Source organism: Polypterus senegalus, chromosome 10 (genome assembly GCF_016835505.1).
Source record: "Polypterus senegalus isolate Bchr_013 chromosome 10, ASM1683550v1, whole genome shotgun sequence".
In the NCBI taxonomy this organism is placed as follows: Eukaryota; Metazoa; Chordata; class Cladistia; order Polypteriformes; family Polypteridae; genus Polypterus; species Polypterus senegalus.
Window position 1 is genome coordinate 125065069 of NC_053163.1, and position 18434 is coordinate 125083502.

The following is an 18434-nucleotide window of genomic DNA, read 5'->3' on the forward strand; positions in this document are numbered from 1 at the left end:
CATAACAATTGTTCTTTGTGTTTTCAGTCATCTATTGTGTCTAAGGTTGGGAAATCTTACAAAGCATCACATACACTTTATTGGCACGCTAATTTATTTGTATTCATTCCAACAGACCCCTGTGACCCTGTGTTAGGATATAGCGGGCTGGAAAATGACTAACTGACATGACTGATTATTGTCCAGGTTGACTTTTTCAGGCTGATCATGAAGTCACTTACATTGAATGTATACTATGCAGTACTGTGTCACGTCCAATGTAAAAGTTAGCATTAAAATCATGGTTAACATCAGCCAAGAGAGCAAGATGGCACAATAATTAATGTAGCTAACTTACAGCTCCTGTGGCCTGAATTTTTAATCTGGTCTGGTCGCACTGTCTGTTGACATTTGAACAGTCCATCAGTGTTCATGTAGAGTTGCTCTTGGTATTCCAATTTTTCTGCATCATAAGGATCCATTTGATAGGCTGAGTACAGGAACAGGTTACAGACTTGATCGTCATAAGTGAAGGGCTTAGAAAAAATATAATTGAGTTACAATTCCTAGGTTACAAAACCTAAATGAGAAACTCACCAAACCAGAGAGTCTTTAAAATGGTTTTTAAGCAAATGAGGCAATCAGAATTTCAAATGGAGGTGGGCAGCTTGCTCCACCAGCCATTAGATACACATAAAAAGTGTCTGGACTGAGGTTTGATGCCACACAGAAGTGCATTCATCATATGCTGTGCACCAGCAGACCTGAATGGTCAAGAATGAGCATAGGACTTCACAGGTATCTCCATATATCTAGGTGCTGACCCATTGACTACTCTGTAGGCAAGCATCAAGGATTTGAACTTAATAAACTCCTCTGCAGAGCACAAACGTAGTGATCTGAAAAGAAGAGCGACATGTATGTTCAGTCATCAGCAGCTCTAAGATGTCCTGGTGTGTGTGAGTGCAGATGTGTACAATGGACTGGTATCCCTACCACGGCTGATTCCTGATCCAGCTCTGTGCCATTTGCTGCTGGGATAAGCAGTGGTAGGCTTTCCTGGAAATAAGAATGTACAAAAAAAATGTTGGATGGATATACCTGTACTTGGTAAGGGGCGAATGCTAGACTCTGATAATGAATAAACATTAAACTTCTTTCTTCCTTTAAATATCAAAGATCCACCTCTGAGCTTGAGTGTTCATTCATTAATTCCTTTACTCATTTTCCAAAATGGGCGGCACAGTGGCGCAGCGGTAGCGCTGCTGCCTCGCAGTAAGGAGACCTGGGCTCATTTCCCGTGTCCTCCCTGCGTGGAATTTCCATGTTCTCCCCGTGTCTGCTTGGGTTTCCTCCCACAGTCCAAAGACATGCAGGTTAGGTGCATTGGCGATCCTAAATTGTCCTTGGTGTCTGTATCCTGTGGTAGGCTGGCGCCCTACTGGGGGTTTGTTCCTGCCTTGTGCCCTGTGCTGGCTGGGCTTGGCTCCAGCAGGCCATCGTGACCCTGTGTTAGGGTATAGCGGGCTGGATAATGGATTGATGGATTTGTCAAAATCTGCTTCTGTTCAAAGACATTTCCAGCAGCATCAGGCGTAATGGAAGTATCAACTGTCAGGGTCCCAAGCTATTTATTTTTGTGTGCTTCAAATATTTTTGCATGTTGTTTCTTGGAATTAATTCTATTTATTTTTCTTCCTCTTTTGGTTATGTCATTGATGATGTGATTTATGGGGATGCTTTTCCTTTATAGGGTGACTGATGTACAGTATATGCAGCAGATGACAGGTTACTTAAGAAAGAGGGGCTGCCATTGGCATATGTTACATTTTTATGACCAATAAATGAAAGACTCTTCACATACTCATAAAGAATTGGGGTTAGGGGGTATACTGTATATTAATATAAAGAATTTCAGGTTTGTGACTTTGCTTGTTCCTAACTTTGATTTTTAGTCTGTGCTGTTTGTAAGAATTTGCCTGATTGTTTAACCCCTGCAAGTTTATCATCTCTAATTTATGATGAGTAATTTCAAATCTCTGCCTCTTGGTTCAGTTTTAACAAATAATGGTTATGGTGTTTGTATAAGTATTACTGGTCAGACAATCCAGGGATAGGGCATCTAATAAAATAAAGCTATCTTTTGACCAAAAATCATCTATTGTTTCCAATTGCAACTTGAAATTCTTAGTTAACTAAACATGATAAAAAAATATAGTGTGAGGGATTAAGGGTTCTGGAAGGATCTAACCTGGTTTTATCTCAGACAAATTAACAAATGTCACACTGGTTGATTCTGCAAATGTACCCATACCTAATTGGCACCTGAAGATGCCCATGCCCAGCTTACTGCCAAAAGTCCTCTTTTTCTAACTAACTAAAGCTCTGTCACAGCTTGCTTTCTTTAAAATAATAGGTTATTTGTTAATACCCAATGCATCTGAGCTCTTGTTATGTCCATGTCCATAAGACATCAGACCTACTCCTGGTTTTTGACCTTGCTCTGGAGCCAAAGCTTGACAAAAGTAATGTTCTTGTTCTCTGTAAAAATGAAGCCAGTCTTATTTTCTGACATGTAATTTATTTATTGCTAAAATCTGTCACTCTGCCAATTTTTCTGAAAGAACAGGATGCATTGAGCCAAGAGTAATACCTTCCGATGTGCTTGACTTTGATCACTGGGCATTCATAATGAGGAGGAGGAAAACAACACAGCATTTTTTATGCAATAGACTCTTAGGCAATTTGACTTGGATCATTCTTAAAACTTATAGTAACATTCTTCACCAAATGGACACTGTGCAATCGTCCTGATGATAACATATACCATCAGCAGCCTAAACGTCACATAATGATGCCTGCAAATGTTCCAGCTTACTTATTTTCATCCATCCATCATCCAACCCGCTATATCCTAACTACAGGGTCATGGGGGTCTGCTGGAGCCAATCCCAGCCAACAAAGGGTGCAAGGCAAGAAGCAAACCCCAGGCAGGGCACACGCCCACACTTACACACACATGTAGTACAAAATAAACTGGACATTCTGTACATGGAACATATCATAAATCAAGAGTTGCTTCATATACAGTAGAGGTGTGGTGTCAGACTTAAGGCCTGTGTGCAAGATCAAGCACTTCGACGTTTTAAAGCAGCCTGCTTCATTGAAAACAGGCGGACAGCAATGGTTCAACCCACACACGTTTATTATACATAATTTACTATTTACAGTGAAGCACACAACCCCAAAAATCCCCCAAAGTCCAGGCCTTCCTTCCAATGCCTTACTCTCACTTCCGCCTCCACTCCTCTCCACTCCTGACTCCAGCCCATGAATGGAAGGAGGCGGCCCCTTTTATCCCTTCCCAGACTTGCTCCAGGTGCCTCCCAATAATCTTCCGCTGGCTCTTCCCAGTGTGGTGGAAGTACCGGCTGCGCATCTGGAAGCACTTGGGGTGTCCCTGGTCTTCTTCCCCCCAGCACTTCCGGGTTTGGTGGAAGTATTGTGGGCCAGGGCTCCTCAGGCATTGGGGCACCCCCTGGTGGCGACCACGGGCCCCATATAGGGTTAAGCTTGCAAGCTCAGTTCCCCTGGTCCCCAAAGCCACCAGAGTGGTCACCTCTACGTGGTCTGGGGGAGGCGTAAGCCTTCCTCTGGTCTTCCTGGGCATCCCGGCTGGGTACCACCCCCAGCCTCCTGTGACACATGTTAAATATGGCCCTTCTCTTTATTTGGAATTTCATATACACTGCAGATCGTAGCCATGTATTACTTACTGTACATATGTATTAAAATATGTCTCAGGCGTTCATGCACATTTATCTGTGCAATATGACATGCACTGCTTACTCATATTAACCCAAAAAAAATGAAAACTAAAAACAAAGTGGCATGCCACACTACCATTAAGAATTAGTGTTTAAACATGATACCAAACATGTGCCAGTCTCATGAATAAAACAGAGGCTCGACTGCACACATGCAGTTGCCAGCACCCTGCTCACTTTTTAAAGCCGCACAGGTGTCAGGGCTGGCCACCATTTTGTGGTTTACCTGACTGCTGCCACCACGCTGTGCAAATGTCCTGCTTTTCTCTGCTTATTTCACTGTTGTATGTGTATAATAAATGCATTTGCATTTCCACCTCTGCTAAATGTTACTGCTCTCTGTTTTTGACCATCTCTGAATGTGGTCTGTGTTATCCATCACCAGGGCATTTACTGACCTGTTTTTTAATGTGGTCAAGTGCCATCCAATTGTGATGAGAGTTATTGAAGATGTAAATGGATGTACTTTAGCAGCAAATTCTCACGTATGTCCAGAAAGCTCCACTTAGTCAACTTTATGCACTAATGTCATTATTTCAATCAATGCTGATTTCAGTACAGTGGAACCTCTAGATACGATCACCTCTGTATATGAGAAATTCAAGATAAGAGGAAAGTATGAGCGAAAAATTCGGATCTAAATACGAGCATTGGCTCGCGTAACGAGCCACGAGCCAGGCTGTGGTTATGCGTGACGCGTTTCCCAATCCGCCTCGACTCGGGGATTCACCCAAGCTGACGCTGCCAGCCCGTCAGCTCACTCAGTGTTCCTTGTTCTCCCGTAGCGTAAGGATCTACGCGTTTGTGCACATATGATTATGATTGTTTCGCTGTAGCAGTTCGCCGTATAAGCGTATCCAAAAATATTGCGGACATGCAGACGGAGAATAGGAGACAATTGCCCTCAAGAGGAGTACTAGGGTGTTGTACCGTGTTAGCCATTATGAATGTAGAAAAAAGCCAAGCAAAATGACACCTTTTATTGGCTAACTAAAAAGATTACAATATGCAAGCTTTGATTACATCTTGCCTGAAGAAGGGGCCTGAGTTGCCTCGAAAGCTTTCATATTGTAATCTTTTTAGTTAGTCAATAAACGGTGTCATTTTGCTTGGCTTTTCTCTACCCTCAAGAGGAGAGAGAGAGAGGCGGTGAGCGAGCGAGCAAGGGAGATAAGGAGAGGGAGACGCGCACGAGAGAGAAGAACCATCAGCTCAGTTATGATCACATGACGCTCAGCAGAAAAAGTGTATCCACACTTATTTATCAGTGTTATTTGTTAGGAAAATTGATTTTTATGTTGATATTTTCGGGGGTGCGGAACGGATTAACTGGATTTCTATTATTTTCAATGTGGAAGTATTGTTCTAGATACAAGAAATTCGCTATACAAGCTCAATGCTGGAACGAATTAAACTCGTATCTAGAGGTTCCACTGTAATATGGTAGCTGGTAACCTTCTTAAAGGCTTTAAAAAAGGGAAAACAGTTGCAACAAAGAATATACGACTATGATGAGCAAGGAGGTACCTGTATGTCTTGTGTCACGCATGCACATCTAAGGATCTCCTTCCAGGTTAAGTCGAGGTATGTAATAACCCGCCGGGCCAAGAGGGGGTGCTACCGCTAGCACCGTCTTCTCCTTCTCTCCCAGTGAGGTCACCTGATTCTGCCCCTTCCAGTTTCCCAACCATAAAGCCACCAGATTCCTGGAAGGAGGAGACATTTGCTAGAACGAAGCACCACTATGCTTTCTTTTCTTTTTTGGTTGCCTAAATCCTGGGTAGTTTATGCCAAGATGGATGTTACCTTTGTTTATCTTGCATATAAATTAAATGGGATGACCATTTGGCACCCCAAATTTTGATACAACAGTCTGTCATTCCCACACCTGGCCACATTTCATTGTAAAGTAAATCTGGTGGTAGATGTCTGTTGATAGGCCCTGGCCTGCATTGGGCATTAAGGTTCAACGTGTTGCACATTTTCTGCTCACCACGTTGTATTGAGTGGTTATCGGAGTTACTGTAGCTTTTCTATCACAAGAACTACGCCAGCCATTCTCTTATGACCTCTCTCTTTAAGAAGCTGTTTCCATCCATAGAACTGTCACTCACTGCATGTTTTTGTTTTTCACACCATTCTGAGTAAACGTTAGAGACTATTGTGAATACAAATTTCAGGAGATAAGCAGTTACAGAAATACTCAAACAGCCCATCAAGCACCAACAAGAATGCCACAGCCCAAATCACTGAGATCACATTTTGTTCCCTAATTAACTAAACCTGCTGCTGGGCTTGGGCTGCTGTCACATGATTGGCCGATTAGATAATTACATGGACAAGCAGGTGATCTTAATAATATTGGCTAGTCAGTGTCGATATCATAATGTATGTAATGTATGACACTAGTCTGTCCTTTTTTAAATATTGAGCTCATGCTTCCATGATCATCTGCACATGGTTCTGCTTTTACTGAATTCACTAATTCATATTTCTTTATATTATCAGGTGCTGGCTATAATGACGAAACATCCAAGTCAGAGAAAGGGGATGACGAAGTTGCACCAGGGGATATGTACACTTACACCTGGGAGATTCAGCCTGAAACTGGGCCTATGCTAAGTGATCCTCAGTGTCTCACGTACTCCTATTCCTCACATGTGAATCCTGTTAAAGATTTCAATTCAGGGCTAATTGGAGCACTTCTTATCTGTAAACCAGGTAGTAAACACTTATGTTTTAAAATGAAATGTAATTGATAGATTGGTTATTTGATATTATCCATTATCAGTAATGTTTACATAAATTCCTTTTAAAACTATCTCAAAGTGCTTAGTGGAACCATTAATCAATAAATCCTCTATTATATAAAATCTTTAATTGCAGCTCCTTGAAGAAAGTGCATAATAAAGTCATCGATCAATCAGTATTTACATGATATATTACCTTGCATAGTGACTCTGCCAGAAAGTGTTTAGCAAAGAAATACTGTACATCTGAACATCAACACCTTCCATAGTGAATTGCTTCAGAAGGAGCACACAGCGGAGAGGTCAACAACAATCAATGCTCATATTACCTGGCATTTATCACTGTGGCTATATGAGACATTGATTAGCCAAGCAACCAGACATTCCATATTTCTTCTATGGTGCCTTTTATACTGAGTCCCATTATAAAGCAATTTGTAGTGCAAACAAGACAAGATGCATCAAGCTGCATATCAGATTTACATCACAGAAACACATTACCATGTGAGTGGGCATTAAATCAAAAACAAGTAGAAAAGGATTATTTAAGTAATGGTATAATTTTGGGTTAGGCTGCAAGAGGCCACAAGTTCATATTGAAAACTAGTCTATCCTTTTCTAAGCAGAATGTGTGTGAACTGCTGGCTAAATGTCTGTTCAGTCATTGAAGATGCCTGTGTTCGTTTGTAAAAACATGAGGAACAATTGTATCTTTGTGATTTGTTAGTCACTTGGGACACAAGTGCCAGCTTGAGAGGTCTGACGCTAATCTCCAGCCTGGTCATTGTCTGTGTGTCATTGGCACCTCCCCCACTTCCCTTCCTGGTATGTCAGCTTCCACTCAAGAAGTGCTTGTTATATGAAATATCAGATGTATGTTTTCTTGGAATTAATTAGTGTCTGTTGGTATGCACAGTGCATTCACAAAGTATTCACTTTCCATTCACCGTTTTGCCCCTCAGTCTACATTAAGTAATCCATAATGACAAAGAAAGAACATTTTTTCTGAAAAATGTGCAAATTTATAAAAGATCCAAAACTGAAATCTCTCACTTATATACAAGGCGACCCCCAAAAATAATGAGAATTTTTTTTCTGGAGGCTGGAGGAGCATTAGTTCCGATGTTTACCGCTAGGTTCGTGTACTAGACTGCCGTCTGCATCATTTGGCCAAGCAGAGTCCTTGAAGTACTCAAGCGATTGCATGATGCTGTAGGGAGAAAATTACCCGAATTGTGGTGATCAGGCGAGTGGCTTCTGCAACACGACAATGCTCCCATCCACACAGCATTGAGTGTACAGAAGTTTCTCATGAGAAACGGGATGACAATGTTTTTCCAACCCCAAAACCCCCACCCAATCCGCAAACCCCCAATCCGCAGACTTTGTACCCTGAGATTTTTTATTTCTAAGAATGAAGAGGGGACTTAAAGGAAAGAGTTTTCAGGATGTGGAGAAGGTCAGGGAGCAAATGACGGAGACACTGAAGACTATCACTTTGCAAGAGTTTCAGAACAGCTTTGAACAATGGAAAAAGGAGTGGGACAAGTGTATTGCGTCTCAGGGAGAGCATTTTGTGGCTGATTACATTTTGGAAATGTTCTGAGAAATATACCATTTATTTTTTAATTCTTGTTATTTTTTGATCCCTCCTCATAAGTATTCAGACCATTTGCACTCCAAATTTCGCTCAGATTATTCTTTAGATTTGTCTTCTTGAGATGCGTCTAGAACTTGATTGGAGTCCTCCTGGTAGCAAATGGAATTGATTTAACATCATTTAGAAAGGCACACACTTGTGCATATAAGATGCTACAATTCACAGTGCATGTCAGGACAAAAACAAGCCATGAAATCCAAAGAACTCTGTAGATCACCACAATCAAATAGTGATAAGGTGTAATGTCCCCAGGAGCTCAGTGGCTTCACTAATTGTGAGCAAAAGAAGTATGGGACCACTTGGACTCTTCCTAGAGTTGGCCATCAGGCCAAACTGAGTTACTGTGCAAGAAGAGACTTGGTCAGATAGGTGGCCAAGTACTCAATTGTCACTTTAACAAAGCTTCAGAAGTCCACTGCTGAGATAAGAGAGCTTGCCAGAAGGATGACCATCTGAACAGCACTCAATCACTCAGGTATTAATGGTAGAGTGGCTATCCCACTTGCAATTTGCCTAATGGCTATTACAGGATTTTGAGAGCATGAGGAAAAATATTCTGTGGTCTGACGTGACAAATATTGAAATCTTTGGGCAGATCTCCAAACACTATATCTGTTGAAGACCAGGCACTGCTCATCACCTGCTAATACTATCCCTACAGTTTAGCACCATCAAGATATGGCATGCTTCTCAGTGGCCGGGGCAGGGAGACAGATGCCAGAATTGAAGGATGAATGCAGTCAAATACAAAGGTATCCTTGAGAAAAACCTGCTCCATGGTGCACGTGACCTCAGACTAGGGTGAGGGTTGACTTTTCAGTAGGACAATGACTTGAAACATACAACAAAGACAAGGCTGAAGTAGCCTGAGGACTAGTCCCTAACTGTCCGGAAATGGCCCAGCCAAATCCCAGACCTGTCCCCATAGAACTTCAGTGGAATGACCTGAAAATGCCAGTTTACAAACGCCTCCCATCTGAACTAACAGAGCTTGATAAGATCTGCCAGGAAGAATGGGATAAACTGTCCAAATCCAGGAACGCAAAGTTTGTAAAGAGTTACCCAAGAAGACACAAAGCTGGGCTTCTACAAAGTACTGAATTAGGGGTCTTAATACTTAGATAAATGAGAGAATTCAGATTTTTAATGTGAAACCATTTTTTCACCTTGTCATTATGAGTTATTGTTGAGTATATATTGATGGGCAAAAATGGCAATTTGTTCAATTAAAAATTAAATCTACAACATAATACAGTGTGCAGAAAGTGAAGAAGTCTGAATATTTTCTCAATCCATCTCAGCCTACTGTCCAGGGAGGGTTACCTGGCTTGTAAATGGTGATGCTAGGCTAGGTCCCATCTGTTTACAAAACACTAAAGGAAAAAGCAAATCCATAAAAGAGTTTGAATAGGTAAATGAATAAAAAATGGGTCTGCCACCCCTAAATAACCATACTTAATCATAATTACTGTAGAAAACGCACATTGTAATTTGAGTCATGTTCATTGTAACATCACTCCAGGATCATCTTTACTAAAACAAAGAAAAAAAGGTGAGACAGGGTGGCATAGTGGTGTTATTGCTGCAGGAGATTACTTTTCAATCCCAACCCAGTGTGGGTGAATGTACCCTGCCATAAACTGGCACAGTGGCCAGGGTCTTTTCTTGCCTTGCAGTCAGTGCTGCTGGGATAAACTCTGGATCCTCGCATGCTTAAATGTGATTTAACCAGATTTAGAAAATGAATACTTTTGCTAAAAGCTGTATTTTCAAACAGGGACCCTAAAATCGAAAGATATTCAACCTGCACAGGATATTGTTCTGCTCTTCTCAGTATTTGATGAATCTCAGACATGGTATGCCAATTCAGACCAGCCGACACATACAAAGCAACTCCATTGCATCAATGGATATGTCAATTCAACATTACCAGGTATGTAAACATAGGACAAAGTTTTTTTCTAAGCTCTGACAGGATTTTGTATTCATTAAAATCCGTACCATCATTTGGTTTGTCTGATTTTGTCTCTAATTATCTATAAATGTCCTGTACATTTTCAATCCCTTTTCAATATGATAATATTAGTAATTTCCCATTTTTTAAACAATTTAAAACTAAAAGGTACATTTTTGTAGTTTACTGTATCCACTAGATTTTTTATAATCCTGTCTATTCAAAATGTTGATCCCTCTAACAATGAAAGCAAGACCTACACTCCCATGCAGGCCTGAACCAAATGAGCAGGCCTCACCACTCCTAAGCAGCCTAGTCCCAAACTCTAAAGGCAGGCTTAGTCTCTGCACAGGCTAAATAGTGGTGCAAAGGTTTTAAAATTAAAATGTTGTGGAGGATGTTTCACTGTCTCAGCTGGGATTCGTGCTATTAGAACATTATAACAATTGTGATAAGAGCAGGCCACTCCACTCAGAAGGCTTTGCCATCCTATTCACCTACTGAAGGGACAGTGAATTTTACACTTTAGCAGAATATTATTAAGAAGAATGCCTGGCCATCTGTCTGTGAGCTGAAGCTGAACTGTAATTGTATCATGCAGCAGGACAATAACTCATAACACAAAGGCAAGTCTATAACTCAATGTCTAGTAAAATATTGATGTGATCCCAATACAGATGTTCTGGCAGAACCTGAAATGAGAAGTTCTGGTATGGAAACCTACCAACATGTCTGAATTAAAGCAGCTCTGCAATGAAGAATGGGCCTACATTTCTCTACTGTGATGTGACAGACTGCTATCAAATTATAGAAATAAAGGAAGCAATGATTTAAAACTGTAGTGTGTACTTGCTGACGTTGCCTTTCGCTAATATTGCATCTTGTTAGGGCTGAGAGCCTAAGGACCAGGTTTGATCCAAGGTGGAGGTGAAGTCAAGCATAATTTCTGAATGAGGCCCCGACTGAGGCAATGTTAGTTTTAGTTCCAATATTTATTGACAGCAGATCTCCTCTTAGTTTAGCGAATCTTGTAGTAAGTTAACAAAAAATTAATTACATGAGCAATCGGGCCAAGCCTGTGTTACTGTGATGCCATTAGGATTGTGTAACAGAGGATGAAAGGTGTGAACGCTGGCCCCGACACAGACAGACGGACAACATATTTTGCACCCCCAAAGTCCAGGGCCCACAGTTTCTTGTGCCTTCCTGGCCGCCTCCCATCCTCTCTCTCCAGTTCAGTCTTTCTGCCTCCCGACATCCACCACTGACTGGAGGGAGGCGGCCCCTTTTATGGGAACCCGGACGGGTTCCAGCTGCTTCCCGGCACTTAGCGGTGGCCACACCCCTGTGTGGCGGAAGTGTCGGCTGCGCACTCGGAAGCCGTCCGTGTCTCCCTGGTTGTCTTCCCCCCGGCACTTCCTGGTGTGGCGGAAGTGCCGGGCTCCCGGGATAAACAGGCACTGGGGCGCCGCCTGGCGGTGGCCACAGGTCCCTACAGGGCTGGGCTTCAAAGCCCCCTACCCGAGGCCCCCTGCATAACCAGGACAGATGCCCCCACTCGGTCTGGAGGAGGCACACGCCCTCCTCTGGTCCTCCAAGGCGTCCCGGCCGGGCTCCATCCCCGGCCAAAGACCACACGGGGTAAACCGGCATCGGGGCGCCGCCTGGCGGTGGCCACGGGCCCCTACAGGGTAGGGCTTCCATGCCCTCGACCCGTGGCTCCCAACAGAACCAGGACGGACGCCCCCTCACGGTCTGGAGGAGGCACAAGCCCTCCTCACGTCCTCCTGGGTGTCCCAGCCGGGGGCCACAAAGGTCAGATCATGAACAGTTTGCCTCGTATTAAAAACATTTCCTTGATGTTTGTTTGACTAGTAAGATGACAGAATGGGTCTTTTCAGTGTAGTGTACCAAGAGCTCATATGGATTCAATTGCTGTCTTTTCTCGAACACTTTCCCATTGTGAGGTAGTTTTTAAAGTTAAAAATTAATTGTTTGGTTTGGCTTCACTTTACTTTATTAGCCTTTATATTTATTAGTACTGTTTTCTATAAGAATGTTCCATTATAGTTCAGTAGAAGTGCACGATAAAATCCAATTTGACAATATCAATAAAATAAGGAATGTTTTGTCTTCTTCCATAGACCTGAAAGTGTGCCTCAAGTCAAAAGATCAATGGCATCTCATTGGAATGGGAACTGGCCCGGAGATTCACTCTGTTCATTTTCAAGACCACACACTGCTTGTGCAGAATCACAGGAGGATTTCCTTTGACATGACACCAGTGACATTTGCCTCTGCACAGCTCAATGCTCTTAAACCAGGAAAGTTCCTAGTATCGTGCCAGTTACATCAGAATGGTAAGGTGTTAGTTGAAATATTAAAAAATGTGGGAACGTGTTGGTGCATAATGGCACATGGGTACGAGATTTAGTTACCAGTTGCATGCTCAACCTCAATTTGCACAAGTCTTCTCTATTTGTTTTTTATAAAGTCAAAGATACCTGGTAAACTGAACAATTTCCCAAGACTATGTCTTTGTGTATTCCTGTGTTTGTGTGTACCTTGCAATGCTTTAGCATTCCGTCTTGGCAGGCATCCTCTGTCAGGATAACCTGCAGCATGTACTGTATAGTAATAAGGAGTGGGCCTCTGCACACTTCTAGACATCCGCAATAGTACCACTAGAATCTAGATACACAAGCTAGAGAGAAAGATGAGCTAAAAGAGAAGACAAAGCATCAGATAAAATAGGACAGAAATACAACCCTGCTGGCCTTCTGGGCCTACATTCAAAGGGTGCTCCCCCATTTGTCTACTAGCTCGCCCACCTTCTCACTTTTTGATACCACAACAAACAACTCACTCTTATCTACTTTCATATTTTGGTCTCTTCTCTTCCCAACCAGTGAAGCTTCTTCTTAACTAACCTCCTAACTACTAACTTAAGGACTCCCATGTAAAGTTTAGCCTTGTATCATCCAACAAGGTCTCCATTCTAGTGCAGCCTGTCCACTATCTATATCTCTTCTTGCCAGATTGTCATGAATCTTACTTTTGAAACATATACTTGTCAGTATGGACACATTTTGTCAATATTAATCTTGTTGTAAAATGTTATTGCTATATTTGTGACATCATTGCAGAAACACTTTGTTATAATATTATTTGGATACTGTCACCATTTTGAAACTTGATATGATTTGCACCAGGGGTATCATTAGACCTTACGTGGAGGACTGATGTCGTTACGTGTGATGCTATCACATTGATATTTTATAAGTTGGCAGTGCATCACAGACATCCAAGCTTTGGATTAAAACATTACATATATAAAATTTTCCACAGAGATAAGTTAGGGAAAGGCCACTAGACGTCTTGCTTTGTTTATTTTGACTTTGACTACAGCTTAGCATTTTCAGTTTTGACGACCTTTTCTAATCTGTGTATCCCTGTATTTTGACTTCACCTGCCTTTGACCTCAATATTGTTTTTATCAATTAATTATTGTTTTCATTTGCTGTACATATTTTCCATCAATATATTCAAAACACAGATGAGCTAAAAACAGACGTTTGCTCCCAAGCTGTAGAATGAAATTATCATGAAAACGCAAAAGTGCCTCACAATATCTTTCTGTCATGATACTGCTTTTACTTATCCTTAGTATTAGGACATTTGTATTTTAAAATGTTTCTGTTGTTTGTTAACTTTCTTTTCCTGATAAACAAAATGCATTTAGATTTATTTATTGTAAGTTGCCTCAAGTAAAGGCATATGCAGTTTTGGACCACCGAGCATGAGCGCCCTCTGTTGGACCCTGAGATCAATGTTCCACTGAGACCTGCTCTGCCTTATTTCAGGAGAATATTAGTTTCTTTTGCTTATAAATATGTTTCTTTTTCATCTAGTATATGCTCATAAAACCAATCTGAAAAACATTGACACATTTTGTCTTTCAATATTCTGGTTAGGGATGTCACAAGAACCAAAACTTTGATACCAAGTTGATACTAAAATGCTGAAATATGTAATGGTGCAGTATTGGACAGAGTGAAGGTACAGTCGATACCATACTGATGTGTGACTGTAAGTAGTCGTGTTACTTTGGAAGACTCAATAATATGTAATTAAAGTGTTAGTAAAAACTACACATAAAAATGACTCACAGTGCTACAGCACCGCATTCTACACATCTCGAAAAGAAAAACAGATGGAGTCATGTCTGCAAATGCTGTGTGATGGAAGCAGGAGAATTTCATTGTGTGATTGCTGGAGTAATGGTTATTACTTAAAAAAATAAATAAATCAGGCAGAACACGTACACATAGGCTTTTGTTACTGCCACTTTTGTCCCATTATAGAGCCAGGTCAGAAATACATTTGTGTGTGTTTTGATGCCACCGATCGGAGTTGAGTTGTAATTGTTCATTTTGTGGACTGTCCTTTTTAATTCCATGTCCAAGTATTCATCAGTTTTCTAAGTGGCATATATGGTTCAGAATCGTTGAGAAAAAAATTGAACGCATACACAATTATACGCATAAGACCATGGAATGTGGAAGGAAACTGCGGACCAGCACTGCCAGATGTAGCAAGTAAAAATCGAGACAAGTGTCAGACAAAGTGGCTGTTTCACTTGTGTACACCAATGATGAAATAAGCGGTGCCATTTGTTAATACCAAAATAACATTCATTTAGTCTTTCAATGCCTTGAAGCACAAAACATGTCTCTTTAGCAATATGACATGTACTGTGCTAACAAAAAGGCATCCCAGAGACACACAATTATAGCAATACGGACAAAACAACACACTGAAAGCAAACCTACAAACGCTAAAGTTGTGTCATTTATTTGGTTTTTGCAGGCAGACTAATGTTCATGTGAGAAATATAGTGAAAGCACATACATTATATCATATATTTGAATGGAACATTGGAGCATGTAATGCCATCTCTCAGTTACAATTAATTGACTGCAAGTAACGCAAGTCCAGCTAATTTTCTAATTCTGGATTTATACACGGGCCAGGCAATAACAAAGTCTGATCATGCATATGCAGTACATTAAGATACTTTGAAAATAACGCAACAAAGGTTGTTTTTACAAGAATTCCTGAAAAATGTATTAAAGTACATTTGACAGGTCTGGTTTCACACAGAAAGCGTTAAAGTTTGGACAAATGTAAAAAAAAAAAGGAGGGACGCATTTGGACAGTTAAATCCCCAAGAGTTTGTGACTTTTGAAATGTGAATTGGTTTGACTCATTCATTAAATATTACTCTTTAGCAAGTCTTTTTTGTACCAGGTAATGTTGCAGTGTTTTTCAGTTAAAGGAGGTCAAATGGCATGGAATATATAACCTTGGTAAGATAAATCACTTAGTCTGTGCTGAAGTCCTATATTTTTAGCCCTTATCCTGAAATCCCCTCAATTTGCTGTTACACTGGAGGAATTCCCATGTTTATCATAAATTAAATTCCAGTCTTGATTGTAATTTGATATTTGTAAATGCCAATATTAGATTGCTTAAATGATAATTGGGTAATTACTTCATGGATATATCACTATTCTAAAGCTGTTGTTACTGTTAGTACTTAAATATTTTATATTCTATCTCTCTATTATAAAAAAAAATCTTGGAAGGAGACACTTTCATGTCCCGCGAGATATTGTCAGACACATTTCTTGTAGAGAGAAAGAAACAATATTCAATCATGTTGCGCTGTCACGATGTGATTCCAAACCCGGAATCAAAATTCAGTGTGATATTGATGAAAATGAAAGAGCGGAAAGAGATAGAATATATGGACATAGGTGATATTACAGAAGTACGCCACACGAGATGCAGATCATGTGGCACGGCAGCAGCAGCAAGCCAACAGCTGATCGAGCAAAGAGGAGGTTAAAAAAAAGCACTGGATTTGTTTCCCATTGTATCACCATTTAAGAGGGGGTTTTGGAGGGGCGACCACATCTCCTTGGGGTGCGTTCAGCCTCCCTCTTCACAAATGTGAGCGACAGAGATTCTGGTGCGTAGCGCAGGACAGGAGGGGGTTGGGGTTGGCGAGTGAAGTGAGCAGGGGATGAAGCCCCCTAGTTACAGAAAAAAAAAATATGCTGTATATATTTTCCATTTAAATAAAGGAAGTACTTTAATTAAAAAACAGGTGAAAGGAACTTTGTTTTTTGTCATGGTATCAAATACAGTAGGTGTGAGTATTGTGAAATTTCACTGGAATTGGTATTGAATATAAACATTCCAGTTTTATGACATCCCTAATTCTGGTTAACTTCTCGCCATTGCTTTTTCTCCTCTTTTTGCTAAAGCACACTGGACTAATGGTGAGCAGCTCTTTTTATCCTAAACCTGGCCGCCTTACATAGAACTGGTGACTGCATTCATCACTGCCTGCCTGTAGTAACAACGTTTACAGCCAATTGTAATTTTCAAATCTTAAACTAGATGTAGTTTGGGATCTTTTTAGTACTGGAGAAAGCTTTAATATATTCAAACTGAATTCAGACCCTACCTTACACATGAGCATCACATTGTGAAAACACATAAAAGGTCATATTTTCTTTGATTAAGCCTTACCTTGGACACATACTGCACTTTTGATAACGGCTTTTGAATTTCTGTTTGTCGGTAGTTCTTTCTGTCCACTTTGCATCTGTAAATGGTATACATTTACATATCATGAATATTACTATATTCAAGTTTTACTTTATCTGTCCAGCATAATATTTTAATCATCTTTTTCAGAGCTCAGCTAATTAAAAAAGCTAATGCATGAAATCAATACTTAGGTTATCACAAACACTTATAATTGTGCCCAGAGTTCACATTCTTGCTAAGCATTCTTTTTTCTTTCAGCCGGCATGGTTGCATATTTTATTGTTGAAGCATGCGCTGTTGAAATGTCAAACAGAAAAGTCAACCAAGATCACGAAGATGAAGAATATTACTATAATTACGAGGATATTTTGGAAGGCCTGCAGGAAATTCAGAGCCCACTGCAAGTCCGTTCATCTGTAAAACTTCAGTCAAAAATATGGGTGCACTTCATTGCTGTGGAGGAGATCACCTGGGACTATGCTCCTGACCTTTACAATTTAAAAGACAGGTTAGCCAAGTGGCCATTGTTACTATTGCAATTAATTTAAGCTGCATAATGATTCAGTACACCATTTCTGAAACATCAAGCAAATAACAATTTAAGTCAAGAAGGACTGCTGGTCTTTCAAACAGTATAATGGGAATCCTTGTTTAGTGTATATTGGTTTATGTCTTGTTTTAGCTTTTTATTTTTAAAATAATAATCTTATATATACATGGTTTGAGAAACAAATATAAATAATTACAATATTTGTAACATAAGATTATACTGTTGTCTTCATGGATAACCAAAGAATGGCCCAGTGGAACACTTCTTTATCAAAGCTAGACAGAAAAGACAGAAAAAGTTTAAAAATATTTCAACACAAAAACATTGAAAGATTACATAAAAATCAATTAAGTCCTTGTGGTTCTGGGAAGCCATAAATAGCCTGGTTGAAAGTTAAGAGTACAAGACCTGAAAAATTATGAAAGATAGCTAAGATAGCTAAGCCCCTCACATCACTTCACCAGGACAAAAGGGATAGTGACTGTGATGGAAAACAGCGTGTGCAAAGCGTACCACAGCTATTAAAAAGTTTAGACTAAGTTGTGTCTCTGTGATCACTTTTCTTCCTTACTTTTTAGGAAACTTGCATCTCTTTATTTAGAGAAAAATTCAAAAAGAATTGGAAAGCAGTACAAAAAAGCTGTGTATTCAGAATATACAGATGGCAAATTCACAACTCGCATCCAGAAACAAGAGAAGGATAAAGGGATCATGGGCCCGGTATTGCGTGGAGAAGTTGGAGATGAAATAAGAGTAGGTATAGTTTCTATTTATATATTGTTATTAATAATCTTAACAATTAATTAACTGATAAAAATGCTTTGATATTCTGCGATTTACTGTAAGGTAACAGATATTCGGTACTTGGCTTGGTCCACAGGCAGCTTCACTGGCTGTAAGTGTTGATTTTACAGGAATTTAAAAAGTAAGAAAATTCCCTGATCTTGAAATCGTATGCTGTCTCATTTCATTTTGTGTTGTTTCAATTGTTTAGGTCATTGTTTAGCCTTATTCAGTTGATTATCACTCACACCTTTTTCCACTCTTTGATTCTTCATAGTATTGATACAATCTCTGACTATTCTGGTTTCCA

The 18434-nt window shown here is 40.2% G+C and overlaps 1 protein-coding gene across 1 annotated transcript in view; it reads left to right on the forward strand.

Annotated features, from left to right (window-relative positions):
- Nucleotides 1–18434, forward strand: part of f8 (coagulation factor VIII, procoagulant component) — a 131231-nt gene that overhangs the window by 38205 nt on the left and 74592 nt on the right. The window contains exons 4-8 of the mRNA XM_039766528.1: nt 6315–6527; nt 9994–10149; nt 12315–12530; nt 17050–17299; nt 17920–18094. Coding sequence (XP_039622462.1) covers nt 6315–6527; nt 9994–10149; nt 12315–12530; nt 17050–17299; nt 17920–18094 — 1010 coding nt within the window. The remainder of the gene's footprint in view (nt 1–6314; nt 6528–9993; nt 10150–12314; nt 12531–17049; nt 17300–17919; nt 18095–18434) is intronic.